We start from the raw sequence: 19,673 nt of genomic DNA on the forward strand, positions 1-19,673 counted from the left end.
ATGAATGAAAGAAAAAAGAAAGAAAGAAAGAAAGAAAGAAAGAAAGAAAGAAAGAGAAAGAAAGAAAGAGAAAGAGAAAGAAAGAAAGAAAAGGAAGGAAGAAAAGTTGAAGGGGGGAGCAGTTAGGACTGTATGATTTTTAAAATGTCATAGGAAACAAAGAGAGGCCATGGAAATGCTCTAGAGTAAAAGAAGCGAAAGATACATGACAATTAAATGTGATATCTGACCCAGAAAAGATTTAAAGAGCATGGGGTGGGGTGGGGGGAATTCTGTGAAGGACATTGTGGGATCAACTGACAAAACTGGAATACAAATGGCATATTAGATAAAAGTAATGTATTCATGCTAAATTTACTAATGTTAATAACTATACTGTGATTACATAAGAGAATATCCCTATGCTTTGGAAACACTGAAACATTCAGTGTAAAGGACTGTGATGTATATGCATGTAACTTCCTACCAAATGGTTCAGAAAAATGATTATATATGAAGAGAGGGAGAGAAAAAAGAGAATAAAGAGAGCAAATAAAGTTAAAGCTATAACATGTTTAACAGGAGGTTTGAAGAATAAGGAATCCATGGGTATTTTTGCAACTTTTCTACAAGTTTTAAATTATTTCCAAATAGAGATTTTCAGGAAAAAAATTAACAGTTCTTGCCTACACTGGAGTTCTTGGCTGTCTAATTTCTCTCCATGATATTCCAAACACAACACAGGAAGAGGCATTTGTGCCAAGTAAAAAGAAAGTGCAAAGATATTTTAACATATCTTATCAGTGATTGAAGCCTGCCAAAGCATTACACACCGCCCATTCTCCACAGAGCACGTTGCAAAAACCAGCAAACATTCAATACTCTGGTGACTTATGTTCAATCACTTCCCAGTCGTTTCTCTAAACAGGGTAGAGATTCTAAGACCGTTTGCATCCCACTGCTTCCTGACTTACCTCACACACAGAGCAAGTGCCTCGGCTGGTCTCTTCGACAGGAGCTGTTAGTAACAATCAATTGGAGTCAATCTTTTGAACTGGAGCATCTTAATATTTTAAGCCATGTCTAAGTAGCTGGGGAATGTGGTTCTCAGAAAGCAGGATCACCTCATCAGATATCCACGACTCCTCGCCACCAACTCGAAAACGCTGTCAGAGTCTCACAGCCTCAAAACGGTCAGAATCCCGCAGCCTGAATGTCCATGACTCTGTAATGGTCCTATACCAACACTGGAGGTGCCAGCCTTCAATCTGCAACATACCTTCTAAACTGAACCCTCCCTCCCCACCCCGCCGCAAAGTGTTACAGGTAACTGTACCGAAGACCAAACATTGAGACTTTTCTATAAATCGATCACTGGATAATCAAAAAGCTCATAACCAAAACTAAAATTGTCAGTCATGCTTAGGAATTAGCAAATACCCATCCTCCAAAACACAACAAAAACAGAATGCATGTGCATCGGCAAGTGTTTGCTATCCTTCCCTGTTCATAGTTTTATTATTTTCTAGATCCTTTTAGTCATCACTATCTCTGGGTTAAAATAACCGTATACTAATTTTGGCTTTGGCTTTTTATCCTAGATATTCTCCTTATTCATTTTCCCTCAGATTTCAGTCAATGATTTTATCACGTGTTTACCAAGAACCTGCTTGAGATAAGAGGCTTAGCCAGACACAATGGGTGCTACTCTCTAGGGGAAAGATACAAGGTGTTTTTGTCTACAAATAATTCTCCAGAAAATGATATGAAGACAATAGATGCTATGAAGTCTGCCTGCAGAAAACCATAAGGAGCCAGAAATGAATTATGACCAACTGCAAATAGGAATAAAGTAGTCGAAGCACTAAAATTTAACGAGAGGATAATTTTTAAAGCAGGTGAAATTGAAGTTATATGTAACATTACTATAGATTTAAAATCATGCCTATTCTTCTCCATAAAATTCAAATGCACTTAAAAACACACACATACAAAATCAAGCAATTATAAATCCTCCGAAGCATGTAACTGTGATTAGCTGCTACTCCGAGCAATATAAAAATACTTTCACCACAATTACATTCCAGCCTGTAATGTAATTCAAAACAAACAAGTCAGAGACATCGCTCAAACGGCAGAACCAACAAATACAGATGCTTTGCATCAAGGAAATGAATCCACTGAAGAGACGCAGCTGAGGAGCTGCGGTCCAGGGCCTGGAGCGGGGCTTCTGGTGGAGCGGCGAGGCCCCCTTCTGGGCGGACGGACGCGGTGCACTGCGGCCGGGCTCTGCAGAGCCGCCCTGTCAGCAGCGCCTGCCTCGCTGCAGTCAGGCAGCGTGCAGATCCGGGGGACCCTGCTGCGGCACCCTGTCCAGGGATGTGGGCACATTTTACCGCTTTAGATTTTAAATTCTAAATCTGGGCTTTTATGAAAAGAAACAACTGTATTCGACTTCAGATCAAACTGACCATTCTATTTCATTGTGCAACGAGCATTCCCACCACCCATGGCTCGCCCATTCTGTTTGCGATAATCTGTCACCCCCTAACATGCCATTATTGTTATTTATCTCCCTGCTCCACGAGGGCAAGAGTCCCTGTTTCACTCACTGATTCACAGTGCAGTTGCTCAGTGACAAAGATGGAATTGTCCCAATTATGCATCCGTCTTTTATTTTTAAGACGATCCATCTTCGAAAAAGGCACAAATAAGGTTTTATTTTAGCAATATGCTGCAATTTAAAATCACACCTAAGCACTTGTTTTAAAATAGGCATTTATTCTAAATGTTTTATAAAAGTAAAAAATTTGTTCTGAGGATCATATAATCACGGTCTACATGTATACAACTCATGTACAGTGTCCAAGGAAGTCACGGTCCCCCAACACCCTGGGAGAACATAGTGGCTGCAAAGAAGACTCGCTTCTGCAGTGCCAGGCGTGGGCCGGGCGTCCACAGCCGCACAGCCCCGTCCAGACAGGCCGATAACTGAGTCTCGGTGCTCATTTCCTACAGTGCTTTCCTGGGCTGGGCGTCACAGTTTTGGCAGGAAGTGCATTGCATTGCTTACTAATTTCTAACACCTCAATCTTTAATTTTTCCCCTTTTCAAAATATTCAGCTCATGGAAAAGCTAGTAGTTGATTGCAATTGTCTGCCTTTTTTAAAGTGCTAATTTGTTCCTTTAACAGAGGCAATGATGAGAGATCCTTTTCCCATGGGTTACAGACAATATATAACATATGATCCAGTGAGGTCAGCAGCTTTCAGTCCAAGAATTTCATCCAGCAGCATTCGTGCTTCATTAGATCAAGCTCAGGATTTCTGGCATTCCTTTTTCCGAACCTTTGATTTGGGTGCTGTGGAAAGATAGGGAGGAAAAGAGAAAATGAGGGGGTCAGCCCATATCAGACTCTCTTCATACTGATGTGCTTTAGGTGAGGGACATTATATAGAGTAGTGGAAACCTGACCGTTTGGATTTTCTTGTTTGTAGAAGTTCTTTAACATTTCCACCGCTTCCTCAGCCCGATAGCCAGGAATGCACTAATGAAATGAGAAAGTTGAGAATGAACATAGGCCTAGGACCATGTGTGCTGTATTCCATAAAAAGAGCAATATATACATAATTACGTAAACATTTTTCAGAGGTTAATATACTTCGTAGTATATTAACTACAAGGAAAGTGTATTTCCAGAATAGCTGGATGGCCTGTCAAACATCACTCTCAATCAACTACCGTTGAGGTTACTGGCTATGTGATCTTGGGTAAGATTCTTAAACTCTATGTTTTGGTTTCCTCATATGTAAAATGTAGGTAATTATAGCAATTAACCCAGAAGGGTTTTGTGAGGATTAAATGAGAATAAATAACACCTGCTGGGTACCTGGCGCTCCCCCCCCACCCAAGTGCTCATGACGCGTTAGCTATTTCTACCTGCTCTTATTTACTGGTGACCCATTAATGGTTAGATGCTGTAGAGCTATGGTTGGCTGTCCACAGCTAAAAATGATAGACAAAAGAGAGTTTTATATTTTTAAAAGGTTGTTAAAAAAAAAAGAACATGTGACAGAGACATAAATGAGTTTTAAAGGCTATCATTTTTACTATCTGACTCTTTACAGAAAAAAGAATTGGTCAATCCTTACTATAGAGGATTTTTTTTTTTAAGTGTTCTGTTTATTCTATCTTCGGTATCTAATTGGGGAGAAAAGATCAGCCTGTGAAAGAATAACTGTTGTAACAGTGAAGATTTGAAAAGATTTGAAACTTGAACTTGCTTTAAGGACAGAGGACAGTGAAAGAGGCTGAACAAGGCATATCGCTGAAAGAGTAAGAATGAACTTGGGTTGCAAATATGAAGAAACCAGCTGATGGAGGCAGGGGTGATTATTAAGGGAGTACAAGAAACAAAATGAGAGAGATAAAACAAGGTCAAAACACATAGGGCTTCGAAGGCTTGCCAGAGGAGTTTGGGCTTGAGACGTTGTACCCGGCTCAGGTGCAGGAGAAGCTCCAATGAGCAGAGACTTCAGGGAGGCACACCTGGAAGCAGCACACAGGAGAGGAAGGGGACTGGCAGGCGCCGTCCACTGCTCAGAATGAGCCTCCTTTTCTCTTGTGCCTTCAGTCGGCTCTTGCCTGGGCCTCCAGAGCCTGTGTAAACCTTCCCCATCCAAACAAACATGAGTTCAATGTTTTTAAATTCCACGTGTCAGTGAGGTCATGCGGTGCTTTTCTTTCTCTGTCTGACTTATTTAGCATAATGCCCTAGAGGTCCACCCCTGTTGGTCTATCCAAACAGCCGGATTTCCCTCTTCTTTATGGCTGAATAATACTCCATGGGTGTGTGTACATGTGAGTGTTTATGTCACATTTTCTTTTTAGAAACAGACAGCAGAATGGTGATTGCCAGGGACACAGGAGTTGCGGAAATGAGGAGACACCGGCCAAAGGGTACAAATTTTGCCTCATAAGAGGACTTCAAGCTCCAGGAATTGAAGATACAGCACGGTGACTACAGTTAACAGTGATGTACTGCATACTTGACAGTTGCTATGACAGTAGAGCTTAAATGTTTCACCATAACAATGACAAAATGGTAATTATATGAGGTGAAGAAAGTATGTCACAATAAATACGTCTATCAAGTCATGTTGTTCACCTGAAACTTACACAAGGTTGCATGTCATTTATATCTGAATAAAGCTGGGGAGAAACCCAAAGACCTTCCTTCTAACCGGTCCCAGGCAAGCTGCTACCCTGCTCCTTCCTGAGAATTTTCCAGAATCGTGGTCTTCACTTCTGGGGCCCTCATTTCCTCCTCCGCCTTATCCTCACTGGCTTGTGCTCCCGGGACTCCACTGAGACTACTCTCTCAGATACCAAGGGCAGAAAAAAATATGAGAATAGAGGTATTGATTGCTACACACCAAAAATAGCAGTCAAGAAAAATTACTAAATGTGTGCAAAAATATTGTGTTTATGGAAAATGGCATCTACTGTCACTGTCAGTGGCCAAGTGTCACACAAACAGTACAGACTGGGGATGCTCACTGAGTGAAAGCGCCAATAAGGGTAGCACCTTCAAACATACCTGAAGGCTTGGGTGAAGCTTGTTGGTAGATACCTTGGGAGGCTGAGGACTCTCTTTCACCAGAGATTCTGTTGATTCTGAGCTAGGCACTCACCTGGAAATGACTGCCTGTCACCTAACACTGAAGCATGAAAGAACTGGACCCATAGCCCTGGAGCCTGTCTTAGTTCTAGCATGGCTTCCGGTACACCCACCACACACGCACGATTCGCAAGCCCGTCATGAGATCAAAGAAATTAGAAAGAAGGGAAAAGTGTACCAGTTCACATTACCTGAAATGGTCTCCCAGTATTTGGTAAATCAGCAGAGGCAATATCTAGAACAGAGCCACAACCACCAAAACGTTCATTCTGACAGCCATATACAACCAGTGGGATTTATAAGGAGAGTTAAGGTTCTCCAGGGAATGCGCAGTTCAAGACAAAAGTAGAGTTTATACCAGCCATCCCGGAGAGCAAAGCTCATGCTACTCTTAAAAACAATTAAGCTTAAGCTTCAGGTTGAATATCATACAATCAAGTTACACAAAAGAGGTTTAAAGGATTTAGAAATTAATATCTCACAATCATAAGCATAATGAAAACGAAATAGGTAGCTGGTAAATGTTTACAGTTTTCATGTTCTCTCTTGGTTTTTCCTAAATCAGTTTTTTTGGAATCATTACAGAGCTTTCGCCAGGATAGAGGCAAGAATTTAATCCAGAGATTTTCACCTTTAAAAACAGCATATTGGTCCCTGCTCTTTCCTCAAATAAAATACACCCTGTGCTCCTGTACAAAATGGACTGAGGATGAGTAACTCTGTAAAGCAGGACGGGGAGAGAACCTTGTCGCCTGTAGCTGCCCATTTTAGAGAGCGGGGACTGTACGTTTTATCACACTCAAAACCCTCCACATTATTTTTAAGGTAATCAGATGATTCATACATACATAGTAAAAGAAGTAGATAAAACTATGCAAGTATGAAATTGAGTTTTTAAATTATTAAATAATTTTTTTAAATCCTAGCAGACTAACGTGCTGCACTCAGTACTTGTGTCAATTATTCTACGAAAGACACAATGCAAAGAGCCGTAACATTATTGATGTCCCATTTATTTACAATTATATCATAAGTGACTTGTTTTTTACTTTGCATTGGCTTTTCACTTAAAATTTTTCATATTTGTCATAGGTTTTTATGACAAAAATAAAGAAATAAAAACATAAACAGAGAAAGAATTTTTAAATCACCAAAATCTGCTATCTAAAGGCAAGACTTGGGAGCATGTTCTTCAGACCTTTTCTTATGCAGTTTTACAATCTACTTTAACTTACATTATGATTTGTCCTTACATAACAGTTGAAATTAGTGCTAAGCTTTTCTTTTTCTAGCTTATTTACTAGTTACATCTTCATAGATATTTTTTAAACGAGGTCATTTTACTATTTAAAAATCTTCTCAAAAAATTTTTGACCAAGGGATACTATATTTCATAAAGATCACCTCCTAGAATGTTTCGTCTCTGTTTTCCTATATTAGGAATGGGTAAGTGGCCACTTTCAAGTTCACAGACGTTAACCCGCAAAGCGCAAGGATACTCATCAGGCGGAGAGCGGCAGCGCACATTACGCAGGGCTCCACGGTGACGTACAGCACCGTGCGCTCGAACACCTCGGAGGGGCTCCTGCCGCTGCCCCGGCACCAGGCTAGGGCCTGATCGATGGCCACCATTTCCGCATGTCGAGTGGCCTGCAAAGAGAGAGGAGCTCACCTTGTCAATGTTTGTGACATTCACCAAATACTCAAAAATAAATACCAAAAAATGGGCCTATTGTCTCTGCCAACGTTTTTAAAGAATAGAGGTTTCTCAACACCCTTAGCAGGTGACAACATATTCCCCAGGTCAAGTACCATAACCTCACCAACAAAAGAGATTTAATCTGAAATGCCATACGAATGAGGCTATGTTTTTAGTTAAGTACCTAAGAAGTTGAGGGACACTCTTTCGATTAAAATGCCATAAAGAAGATGTCTTGAAAAAAAAAAAAAGAATGGTAAGCCTAGCGTCTTAACATTTAGGGAAAGCCTGAAATTGCTGAAAGCATGTGCTCCCGTTTCAGATGTGTTTTCAAGGCTGTCACTGACCTGACTCTGGGCAAATCTTTATTCAGCTTACGGGAATGTCATCACTCACACGTTCTTTGGGATTAGATTTTATATGCAGGCCGACTTTAAAGAGAAGCAGATTTTGGGGTTAGGTCTCAGATACCTCCTGCAGGCAGCAGAATATAGGCAAAATCACACAAGCTTTGGAATCAACCACATTTAAATTTGAATCCTGACCATGACATTACTAATTATGTGGCCTTGGGCAAGTTATCTTCTCTAAACCCTGGTTTACCCATACATAAAATGCAGTACACTGGTCATCTATGACTCTACACTACAGGAAGCTAATGCCACATAACGCTACATATATACTCTGCCGCGTGACAATTGATTATAATACTCACGATCATCATATTTATCAATAAACTGATACTGAGTGTTAACTATGCACAAGCCATTGTGCTAAATTCTGTGTGGAATAAAAAGTCTCTGTCCTCCACAAGTGTACAGTCTGGTAGGGTAAGCAGAAAGGGGACCTGTGATGTTGGGCAGGGAGGGAAAAGTGCTGGCGCTGTGGCCCAAGTCCCATGAAAGCCAGAACTATAAACTCAGAGCTAGCAGGCACTTTAGAGAAGAGGTTCCCAAGCCTGGCAGCATACCCGAACCAAAGGGGGAGCTCAAAATTAAGTTTCCCCAACTCGAGTGCTCTTTAAAAATCGGATTCAGAATTACTAAATCAAATCTCCCTGTAGTTCTCCATAGGCACTTGTTGAACGGAATCATTTCAATCAACTTCCTCTTTTATGGCTGAAGAACCAGAAGCTTTGTTAAGATGTATTAAAACACACAAATGGGACAAGTGGTGGTGGTGGTGTCAAAGCCAAAAGCAGGACTCAGGTCTTCTCGCTTGGTATCAAGTAGCTTTCTATACTGTGATTATCAGACAATCTTTTATAGGACACGGAATACCAAAATAAATCCAGGTCATTTCAAAGTAAAGGAGAAACACAGGTCATTGGCGGTAGGATGGATGTTGTTAGGACAAAGTTCTCATGTTAAAGATACCATACCAAACGACAAAATACAAATAAGGAGATGTGACAGTTATCTAAAATATAAAATTCTACTCCCAAATATAAGTATTTACATATTCACTAAGTGCTGGATTATGTTTATGACTTATCTCACAGGTATTTTGACATCTACATAATAACTGCTTTGTGAACCTGAGTTACCGCTTTGAATGTGTTTTGCTAAATTTCAGCTTTACCTTTGATACACGCGATGGATGGACTTTAACATCCACATAGGACCAGTATCAACCCCAGCTTGTTCCCTGGTTCCCAAGATCACACAACAAGATCAAAGTCTGAGTGAGGGCATGAGGGTGATCAGCTGCCCGAGACCACCTAGTATTTCTTATAATCATAAAATCTGATACTTCATTTAGACTTACTGCAGCATACCACTGTGACACCACAGTCAAGCAGTACTGCCTTAATTCATGACCTTCTCCACCTAACCACTGTAAATGAAAAGTCCCACAACCTATTGAAGTATACGCACTACGAGTAGGTACAGAGAGAGCAGGCAGTGGAGACTTTATTCTGATAACTTACCTACAATAGGAATAGCTTCTTTATATATCATTTTTACCTCCAAAGTTATATATTGAGGGTGATTTTTAATTTACTAGGAGCAACACATTATTTAAAGTTATCATGAATGCAGTATGAGTTGAGTTGGTCTATTCTGCAAGGTAAAATTTTCCTGAATTAGATTCGCTTAAAATGGAGATGGACTCGTTTCTCCCACACTGATGCCGCTCCAGTGGAATACAGCTGCCCCTTGGGTTTCACTCAAGCGCAAAAGTAAAGCTCCATAAAACAGAAAATTAGCTCCAGAGGTTTTATGGGTCCATTCAATTTTTCTGAATTTTCCAAATTTGTAAAAATCAACATGTGTCACTTTTACAATCAGAATAAAAGGCATTAAAAAATAAGAGGGAGAGCGGTTTAGGGACACGACCCTTCCATTGATACCTCAGGACTGCACACAGGCCCCCCTTCTCACCGGCTGGGGTGACCTCGCTCCGCTCCCACCCTCACTGCCCTGAGTCTGCATTTCTATGTTGAATGCACATACATTTTTGGTTTGATTAACTTCATTTCTTCCCTTCCCCACAATTTCATTGTTGTAGACCAGAAGGCAGCCAACAGGAACTTCAGTGTTTTCCAGGGCTTCTTTGGCCTGAAAAACAAAGTGGAAAATCTCAGATGTAATGCTCAACACTTGAAAGGTCTACAGGAAAGAAACAGATGCAGCATGAGCAGTAAACACATGATAAACACTAGAGCAAACAAATGCAACTGACCTTGCCCTTTCCTCAAACACAGTTCAGGACTCAGTGCCTCCGTTCTCTGTCGAGTCCGTCCCAAGGGAGGCTCAGGGAAGAACTCCCGTCCCCAGTTCCTGAGCCCCTGATTTTCTTTTTCCCCCACTGCAAGCAGAGGGGGTCAAGAGACTGTTACTGACTCTTGTTCTTAAATTTCCAGGGTCTATGTACCTTTTCAGAGTGAGCACATGTATTTGCAAAGAAAAGAAAAAATAATATTTATAAATCCTTTCTTAAAATTCTTTCCTGTTTGAAATTCTACTTGCTTAATTTCGTTCCTCTAAAAGTGACAGAAAATATCCTCTAGAGTTCGAATAGCATTAAGGGGACCAGACTGGAGGTCCCCCTGCCTCCCCAATTTCTGTTCTAAGGGAGACAAGAAAGGCTGAGGAGCATTCGAGGTGAAAATGGCACAACCACTTTGGAGAACATTTTGGAAGTTTTCTTAAAAAGTAAACATGCATATCGCCTATAGACAAATTCCACTCCTGAGTATTTATTTAAGAAAAGGGACTATACAAGGTTGGGGGGGGGGGGAAGTAGGTGACAGTTGTGAGTATGCGAAATACAGAGTTTGTTTTTGTATTATTATTTATGAATTATTGTACTATTTTCCATATGAACAACTGTAAACCTACTTTTATTTATGAATTATTATTTATGAATTCTTGTACTATTTATTTTCCATATGAATAACTGTAAACCTTTGGCTCCACTTTGTATGTCTACAAAAAAAAAAAAAAAAAAAAAAAAAGAAAGAAAACTTGTAAAAGAATGGCCATAATAGTTTGACTCGTAATAGCCATGATCTGGAAACAGCACAGGGGTCCACAAAAAAAGAATGGATAAACCAACGTCGTCTCGTCACACAGGGGAACACTACTCAGCAATAAAAAGGGACAAACCGCTGACATACAACCACGTGACTGAATCCCAGACATGCTGGGTAGAAGAGGTCAAAGACGAAGCACACAGACTGCATGACTCCGTCCCCGAGGAGTGCTGGGCTGGGCCAAACGAAACTACAGCGACATGCGTGGAGGGGAAATGCAGGCTGACTGATGGCGAAGGGACATAAGGAAACTGTCTGGGTTGGAGGAAACTTTATCTCGATCAGGGTGTGGTTGCACAGGTGTTTACATCACTCAGAACTGAATGAACAATGCATTTAAGACCTGCGCATTTCACTGCATGTAAAGTACACCTCAACTGAAAAATAAGCCTAGGAACAGTTCCACCACAACCATCCCAGGAATGGCAAACTATGCTATTTGCAAAGCCTCCCTCTATCACCTACTGTCCATTTTCCTTCCTGCCCTTCCACTTTGTGAACCACAGCAGCTCCAGGGCCCAGGGCCATGAGAGAATAATTTTTTCCAGCAGACAGCAGAAGCAGGTAGGTTGTATCTGGGGACATCCATTGAGAAAGAATAAAGGAAGGTGGGACCCTTCGGTTAGTGTACAATCACTTCCACGTCACTACAGTTAAAAGAATCCAAAACCAGCTGTTTCTAGAAAGGCATGGCATTTCTTATTTCGGCAGCCCAGGAGACACTTTGGAAGCCTAGATCCCCATGTAAGTATAGGACATATATACGCACTCCATATGGTGTACGGAGTCCAAAGTTGAAGGCACTGCTGAAAACAGCGTTCTTTCTCCTTCACTAGCCTCTTACTCACAGCTATACTTTATCTATCGTAGCAGTAATGTCCTATCATGATGTTAACATGGGCTCCTGAGCTCCTTCAAGCTATGGCTCAACGGGCAAGCCATAGGGGAAAAGGAGAGGCACACATGTGGCAGCCAGCTGTACCTCCCCTTTCTCTTCTGGAGTGGTGGGCCAGAGAGATGTAAGGCGACCGTCTCTGAAGCAGTAAGACTGCATTCTTCAGAGCCGCGTCACGAACTACCCACGGGCTGATTCTGTCCCAGTTCTGAAAAAAGGCGAGAGCATGCCCCGTTTACTCCGAGTTTGAAAGTCCGAAGGGTTCCAAATGAACAGCACAAATGCACCACAGGCCACTACTGAAAGGAAGCCAGGAGGAGGACTGGCAGCGGCGGAGGGTGGAGAAGTGAAGTGCGGTCACACCAAGAATGCAACTTAAAATAAGCTTGGAGTTACACATAACCCAGCTACACGTGGGAGACAAATCATGTATCTGTCCAACAAATATTTGTTGAGGATCTTGAGATAAGGACATTATCCTGGTGGCCCTAAATGCAGTCACGTGATTGCAGAGAGAGATTTGCCACAAAGCAGAAAGTGATGTCATGCTATGCTGTCCACTTTGAAGATGGAAGAAAAGCCCACAAGCCAAGCAAGGAATGTCCCTCTAGAATAGCAATTTCCAACTGGTGTGCTGCAAGGAGTTTTAAAACATGCAATACCTGACCACTTAATCATGGTAACTGACGCCTTTTCCCTTAGAGTGCCAAATTTAAAACACATACACACACACACACAACAATGGCCATCTGGTGTGAATGAATCAAAATTACACCAGTTTTTTGTCAAATTGGCAGAAAATATAATACACTTTTTGGTATGCCGTGGAAATTTAGTTTAGGTGCCATGAAATGAAAAAGGTTGAAAATCCCTGCTCTACAAGCTGGAAAAGACAAGGAAATATATCCGCCTCCAGAGGGCACTGTGCCCTGCTGCATCATAGGTTGTGGAGAAACTAATGGCAGGCTCCTGGCCTCCAGGACTGTAAGAGAATAAACTTGCACTGTGTTATACCACTAAGTTTGTAGTAATCTGTTACAAAAGCCATAGGAAACTAATACACCCCATTAAGAGGAAGAAAAGACAAACTAAAACTAGTAGAAGATATTTGCCAACCACACACCAAACAAAGATCTAGACTAGGTAAAGAACTCTCCAAAATTCAACAAGTAAAAAAAGCCCAAACAAGCCCATTAGAAAATGGGCAAAAAATACTTAGAGACATTTCACCAAAGGAGGCATAAAAAAGGCAAATAAGTACATGGAAAGATGTCCACATCATTAGCCACCAGGAAAATGCAAATTAAAACCACAATGCAACAGCACTACAGAACGGCTAAAATGAAAAGTGAAAACACCAAAGGCTGACAAGGCTGTGGAGAGACAGGATCCCTGGTGCACTGCTCGTGGGAATATAAAATGGTACAGCCACTCTGGGAAATAGTTTGAAAGTTCATTAAAAAGCTAAACATGCACTAAACGTATAGCCCAGAAATCGCACTCTTGGGCATTTATTTCCCCAGGAAAATAAAATCTTAGGTTCATAGAATAGATCATTTCATATAGAGACATGAATGTTTGTAGGAGTTTCATTCAAAATAGCCAAAAACTGTAAATGACCCAAATGTCCTTCGGTGGGAATGCTTAAATGAACTGTGGTACAGCCACACCGTGGGAAAACTACACAGCAGGGAAAAGGAATGTGCTATCGATCGACCTGGCAACTTGGATGGATCTAAAAGAAATTATGTGGAATGAAAAAAAAAAAATCTTAAAAGGTTACATATTCTTGTCTATAACTTTCCTGAATGACAAAATTGTAGGGATGGAGAACAGACTAGTGGCTGCCAGGGTTTAGGGTTTAGGAGGGGACAGCAGCCATGAAAGGGGTCAGCAGCCAGGAACCTGTGGTTATGGAGCAGCTCTGCTGGTAATTAAGCAAACTGAACATGAGACAGAGCTACGCAGAACTACACATACACATGCACACACACACGAGTGCATATGGAGCTGATGAAATCTGAATAAACTCGCAGACTGTGCCGATGTCACGTCCCTGGTTTTGATACTGTATTAACGTTATGTAAAATGTTACCATTGGAGGAAACTGAGTGTAGGGTACATGGGCCTTCCTTGTACACTTTTTTTTTTGCAACTTCCTGTGAGTCTGTAATTATTTCAAATAAAAAGTTTTTTTAAAAGGTGGGATAAATGAGAAGCATCTTGGAGTGCAGATTAAGAGATGCCTGGTGAGGTAGGAGGAAAGCCAGGAGGGTCTGGTGTTATCCAAGACCCAAGAAGAAAATGGGCCAAGAAAGAAGGGCCATGAGGCAGAGGCAATTTGGGAAGAGTGATGGGAATGGAAACCAGTGGCTGGAAGAGGGACTTAGCTGTAGGTTAAATGTTTAGCTTCTGTTCCAACAGACTGTTACGGCTACATTGCAAGTGTTCTGATTCTGCGCTTACAAATAGTAAGAGCTTACAATTTACTGAAAAACTTACTTTGACCCAGGACTATTTTAAGCACTTGATAAGTATTAATATATTTGGTTTATAACCCTATGAGAGAGGTTTGAAGATCTTCCCCATTTTACAGATGAGGAAGCTGAGGCATGGGGAGGTTATGGAATTTGCCCATGTGAGAGGCTGGGACTAGAGCCCAGGCCATCTGGCGCCATTCATTCATTCTTTCAACAGGTATTTGTGGAGCACCTACCAGGCGCCAGTTTCCTTGGCAATTTGCCACGGCCCTGCCTCTGGTTTCTACTCCAGTCACCACTGATCAGCTACTTCCTCAGTGTTTGGGGACAAAAGGAGAGGGAAACATTTAGCAAGATAGTAGGACATAGAAAGTTTAAGAATAAAAATACTGCAAGAAAATAAACAAACGGGGAGACCACCTAACAAGGATTTTCTGTAAAACTATGTATGGCCCTGTGGCCCCTTCGAACATGTAGAAGAGAATCCAAAAATGAAGTGGAGAGGGAGTGGGCAGCAGTGGAAAGGGAGAGAGAGAACCTGTATGGCCCAGCGGGGTTCCAGGTCCTGACCTGTTCACCCAGAAGAAAGCGGTGGCAGGCACCCCGCAGAGACCTGGCAGCCTCTCTCTCCACCCAGGCCTCCAGGTGGCTGGGCTTGTGCCTTTCGTGCTTTCCTATGGATTTTTCCTTTTTCCTTCCAGCACCTTTATCTCTCTTTTATACTGTTTCCCACCTCTCATATAAAACCTGGGCCCCAGGTTAGGGAGCCCTGTTCTAGACAGACAGCTGGATCACCTCTGAGCCAAAGACAAAGTCCTTCATTTCCTGGAACTCATCAGTTCCTCTGAGCTCTTCGGCCTTTCTCTTCCTTTCTACCAACCTATATCTCTTTTTTCCTTTTCAAAATTCAGTAAGCATCCCAAATTGATGTCAACTGACTCACTCAGAGCTTTGTCACCTATTATCCGATGGCACTTTATATCTATCTCTTACTTTGGACCCTGGACACATTACTTATTAATTTTTTCATTAGTGTATGGCTTAATTTCACCTAGCACAATGTTATACTAATGCCAGGCACCTGAAAAATGAATACTACAATAATATATAATGGATTTATTTGAGAACACTTGCTTTCTCGATAGATAGATAAATAGATAATCTAGACAGACAGACACACACACACTCAATCTTTCTTTTTTCTTAATTATAAAGTAAGATAATGTCCAAGACAGAAAATTTGGGGGTAAAAAAATTCACACATCCAAAAATAAAACCACTGAGTTATTATTCTGGGGCAGAAGATTTTCAAGCTTTTTTTCTATGCCTACATATACATACTTGTAGGGTTTTTTTAATGTCAAATATATTTATACTAATATACATTTTAGCAGTCTACCCTTTTCATTTAGAAATAGAAACATTTCCCTATTTGGGGGTAATATTTTCAGCACATGGTGTTTTTGTTTAAGGTTGCACAGTGTTCTTCTGTATGAATAGATGATTCATTTAACTGGTCCCCTATCGCTTAACATTTACATGGTTTCAAATCTCCACTATTATAAACAAGTGAAGAACCTCGCTATATATCTTCACTAGTATCTTCACTAGTATCTCTGTCACTTCCTTGTGAATTATTTCTAGAAATAGACATAAAATACAAAAAGGTTTCTACAATGTAATTTAAAAAATAAAACATAATAAAATTGGACAATGGATATGTCTAGGCAATTCACAGAAGAAAAACAAATTCAAATGTCTAATTAGGAAGCTCAATACATAGTAGGTCAGGGTAATGAAAGTAAAAAGGCAGAGAGATCCAGGAGAGTGTATGTTGGAGAGCAGTGAGCAACCAAACACAATGCAGTGCAGACAGGCAGTGAAAACAGATGGCTAGTCACGGCCTCGTCCTCACCAGCCTTCCCAGTTTGGGGACTTATTTACATCTCTGTCCCCATCTGAAAATGAGGACAGTGATAATATGTACCTCATATGTAGAGCTTACATATTATAGCCCATATGAAACACTGTGCCTAGCACTGTGTCTGAAACACGGTAAGAGTGTAACACTGTTTCTTATTCTTATATTTGGTTCCAAGCCTATACCCTTAAAATTAGATACTGCGATGATTAAAACAACAACTTATACTATATGCTTACTACCCAAAAGAAAATGGTCATGAAAAATAGTGATTTTACAAAACAATAAAGTAGATAAGTTTGTTTAAAGTTTGATAACTTTATCAAAGAACAACAACAAAAAAGTCACACAGATGTTGCTTCTCATCTGAAACATTGCCAGATATTAAAAAGTGATCATTTCAGGGCTAGTGGGAATAGGGGTAGGACAGAACGTTCTTATATACTGCAGATGGAACTGTGACCATTTCAGACCAGGGCTACCCAATAGAGCCTTTTGTAGTATTGCAAATGTTCTTTGAGCTGCACTGTCCAATATGGTTGGCTACTTGTGTGTGGCTACTTAGTACTTGAAATGTGGCTAATGTGACTGAAGAACTGAATATTTAATTTTATTTTCTCTTAATTTAAATAACCACATGTGCACTCAGTAAACATCTGTGCAGTGAGTGAAGACATAATTGTGAATTAATTAGCTATAGGAGTCTCGAGACCATTAAGGATAGGATGAATATAATAAAAAAAGTTATGAAAAACATTTCTTTTAGAGCAGCTTTAGAGAAATGTAAAACTGAAGGGCATTTCATATATATATCTCTGTATATAGATACATATACATATATATGCCAAATACACTTTTATCCCTATTAAAGAGCTCGCTGGCATACATAAGAATGGGTAAAGCTTGGATTATACACAAATCTGATTAGAGCCCTCCTTAATCAACAGTCCTGACGGAGCGAGGAAGTACGGAACCGAAGGCAGAAGGAAGGAAGGGAGGGAGGGAGGGTGGATGGATAGATGGTAGAATCTGGCTGTACAGGGATTTGTTTTTATCTACTCCCCACCGGAAACATGCTCAGCTTTCTTCCTTCTACTAGATAGGTTCAAGGGGTCATAAATACAAAATTACGTGCCTTGGCGGATTTGAGAGTGTGTTCACAGTAAAGAAGGGGATGCAACAGCTGTATAGGGATATTTGACGCATACTTCGCACCAGTGAAAAATAAATAATTTATGCATCTCCCTTCTTCCTTCTTTAGGGCTACTGTGAGAATAGGCTAAAGCCAGCTGTTTACCTAGAACGTGGCGCCATCGAGATTATGGTGACGAGAAAGCACCCGGGACGTTTGCTGAAATGATCGGGCTGGGAAGAGATCAGAGAAGTTCCCACCCCGGGCATCACCTCCCGGGCTCCTCACCATCTGCATGGCCTCCTCCATCCACTTTTCGATCTCCTCCGCTGACACCGAGCACCCAACGCCGGCAGCCGGTGTGGATGCCGCCTCCGCCTCCATAACGCGATGGGGCCGCCGCGCTCCGGGCCAGAAGCCTGGGCGACGGAGGAGCGCTGGCCCGGAACTCGGCGGGTGCAGGCCACCGTTTCCGGGGGAGTCAAACGGCGAGGCACTCGGGAGCGAATTCTGGACGGACCTGGGTGCACTGAGCCAGTGAGTGTTGACGGCGGTGCGACGGCAGCTACAGAAAGCGCAGCTGCTTTGCTCTTGTCCACGCCCCCTTCCCGCTCTGGTGACAGTCTCTGCGGAAAGTCGCGCTTGTGATTTCTGGAGAGCTCCGAGGAGGACCACGGCGGTCCTGCCGAGTCCAGGCCAGGTGACAAAGAAACGGTTTCCTGGTGCACCCACCCCCTATCCCTAGGCAGCCCGCCACCCCCAGGGACTGAAGATGCTGAGGTCTATGTGGAATTTTCTCAAACGTCACAAAAAGAAGTGTATCTTCCTGGGCACGGTTCTCGGAGGTGGGTGACAGCTTTTTTGGAACGGGGCATTGGGAGAAGAGGGTGGAAAAGAGGGTGTCTTCTAAAATAGAGAGGCCGGGCGACCAGAATACAGCCTATGTTCGATAAGTCGGATGGGGACACAGCCCTCTAAGGTTCTCTACCTTTCCCCGATTGTGAAATGCGTGCTCTTTGCCATGACACTGCCCCTTCCCCTGTTTGTCCTGTGTCCTTTATTCTCATGGACCTTGGGAGAACCCACCACAATTAAGTTTCTGTTTTAAGGCACCACGCTCTCATGGACACACCTTTTTAAAAATGCTCTTCCAGCGTTTTCCTGAGATTCTTTGTTTCCCTTTGGCACTTCTGGTATTTTGCTTGGCTTTTTCACCCTTCGCAGAAGTTTCCTTATATTCTAGGAGTTACCTATAGTTTGCACTTTGAGTGTTGCTTAAAGTTAATTGGAATTTTTGAAAACACAGTTCTTCAGAAGGACTGGAAGATATATAGTAGACAAAAAACCATAAATCAATATTTAAGCTGCATTTCTGGTATTGTAGAATGTGTATTATGCAGCAAATTATGCAGTAAGACAGTGGTTTCCCCATGTGCAACCTTTCTCAAGGTTGGTTTCAATGCCCATCTAGCTGACATTACTCAGTTGTACAGGTTGACAAGAGATTTAGAAACAGCAATAGGAGAACAATCTTGAGAACCTTTTCCCTCATATGGCAGTCATGTCATAATGAGCGAAGCTGTATAGGAGAGAATGAAAAAGCTTTGTGAGATAATAGGAGGAAAAAATGTAGGAATATTAAGAAATATTGAAATTGGAGTTTTTTGAGAAATAGTATCACTAACTACATGCTTGGGTACAGAAATACTTAAAAAACAAGGACGGAAGTTTCCCAAAGAATTTGGTTGCTTTTCTCTTACTACTATTAATTATATTCTACTATCCACCAAACAATTTTTAATTAACAGTAATTCAGATCTGTTGATTCTTCAAAGTTTGAGACAGGCATCTTGTTGATGAGGCAAGGAGAGAGAGAGTCTTTGTAGTCTCTGAGGCCTGTCGTAACTTGATAATGAGCACATGTAAATTTTCATTGAATTTTGTTGAGAAATCCTCTACAATTAAAATGTTTTCCAATATTTTCAGGCATGGACATCTAATGTATATTTAGATTACATTAAGACCATTGAGTCCATTTTATCAATATTTGTAGATGCTAAAGACACATATGTGATAGAAGAAGTATAAATAAAGTATTTTTGCCACAACTAAAGGAAGGGAAAGAATCTCCCTTTAGCAATCTCAGAAAAACTATCGTACCCCTCCAAACGTATAGAAAAATCTAATGGTAGATTAGGAGTAATCACAGGGGAAGCAAGAGATTATTCTTAAGAGACAGTTACAGATTTTTTTTCCAAAAATCTATTGAGAGCTTTATAGTTGCAGATTAAGAGGAATGAGAAAGAAAAAAAGGTTCAGAGAGACAAAGAGAAAATAGTCCTAGTGTCT

The 19,673-nt window shown here is 41.3% G+C and overlaps 2 protein-coding genes across 2 annotated transcripts in view; one reads left to right on the forward strand and one right to left on the reverse strand.

Moving 5' to 3' along the window:
- Positions 1–2,762: 2,762 nt before the first annotated feature.
- ADAT2 (adenosine deaminase tRNA specific 2) lies at positions 2,763–17,772 on the reverse strand. The gene is made up of 6 exons (XM_054568963.1): positions 17,613–17,772; positions 9,815–9,919; positions 7,159–7,309; positions 5,851–5,957; positions 3,454–3,526; positions 2,763–3,340 (listed from the first exon to the last, which is right to left on the reverse strand). The coding sequence occupies exons 1-6, from the start codon at positions 17,706–17,708 to the stop codon at positions 3,297–3,299; spliced, it is 576 nt and encodes a 191-aa protein (XP_054424938.1). The 5' UTR covers positions 17,709–17,772; the 3' UTR covers positions 2,763–3,296.
- A 74-nt stretch (positions 17,773–17,846) lies between these two features.
- The window catches only part of PEX3 (peroxisomal biogenesis factor 3), a 28,999-nt gene continuing 27,172 nt past the window's right edge, over positions 17,847–19,673 (forward strand). The window contains exon 1 of the mRNA XM_054570058.1: positions 17,847–18,169. Coding sequence (XP_054426033.1) covers positions 18,097–18,169 — 73 coding nt within the window. The 5' untranslated portion in view covers positions 17,847–18,096. The remainder of the gene's footprint in view (positions 18,170–19,673) is intronic.

This window comes from Pteronotus mesoamericanus, unplaced genomic scaffold (genome assembly GCF_021234165.1).
Source record: "Pteronotus mesoamericanus isolate MK-2021 breed Mesoamerican mustached bat unplaced genomic scaffold, CSHL_Meso_final contig_20, whole genome shotgun sequence".
Lineage (NCBI taxonomy): Eukaryota > Metazoa > Chordata > Mammalia > Chiroptera > Mormoopidae > Pteronotus > Pteronotus mesoamericanus.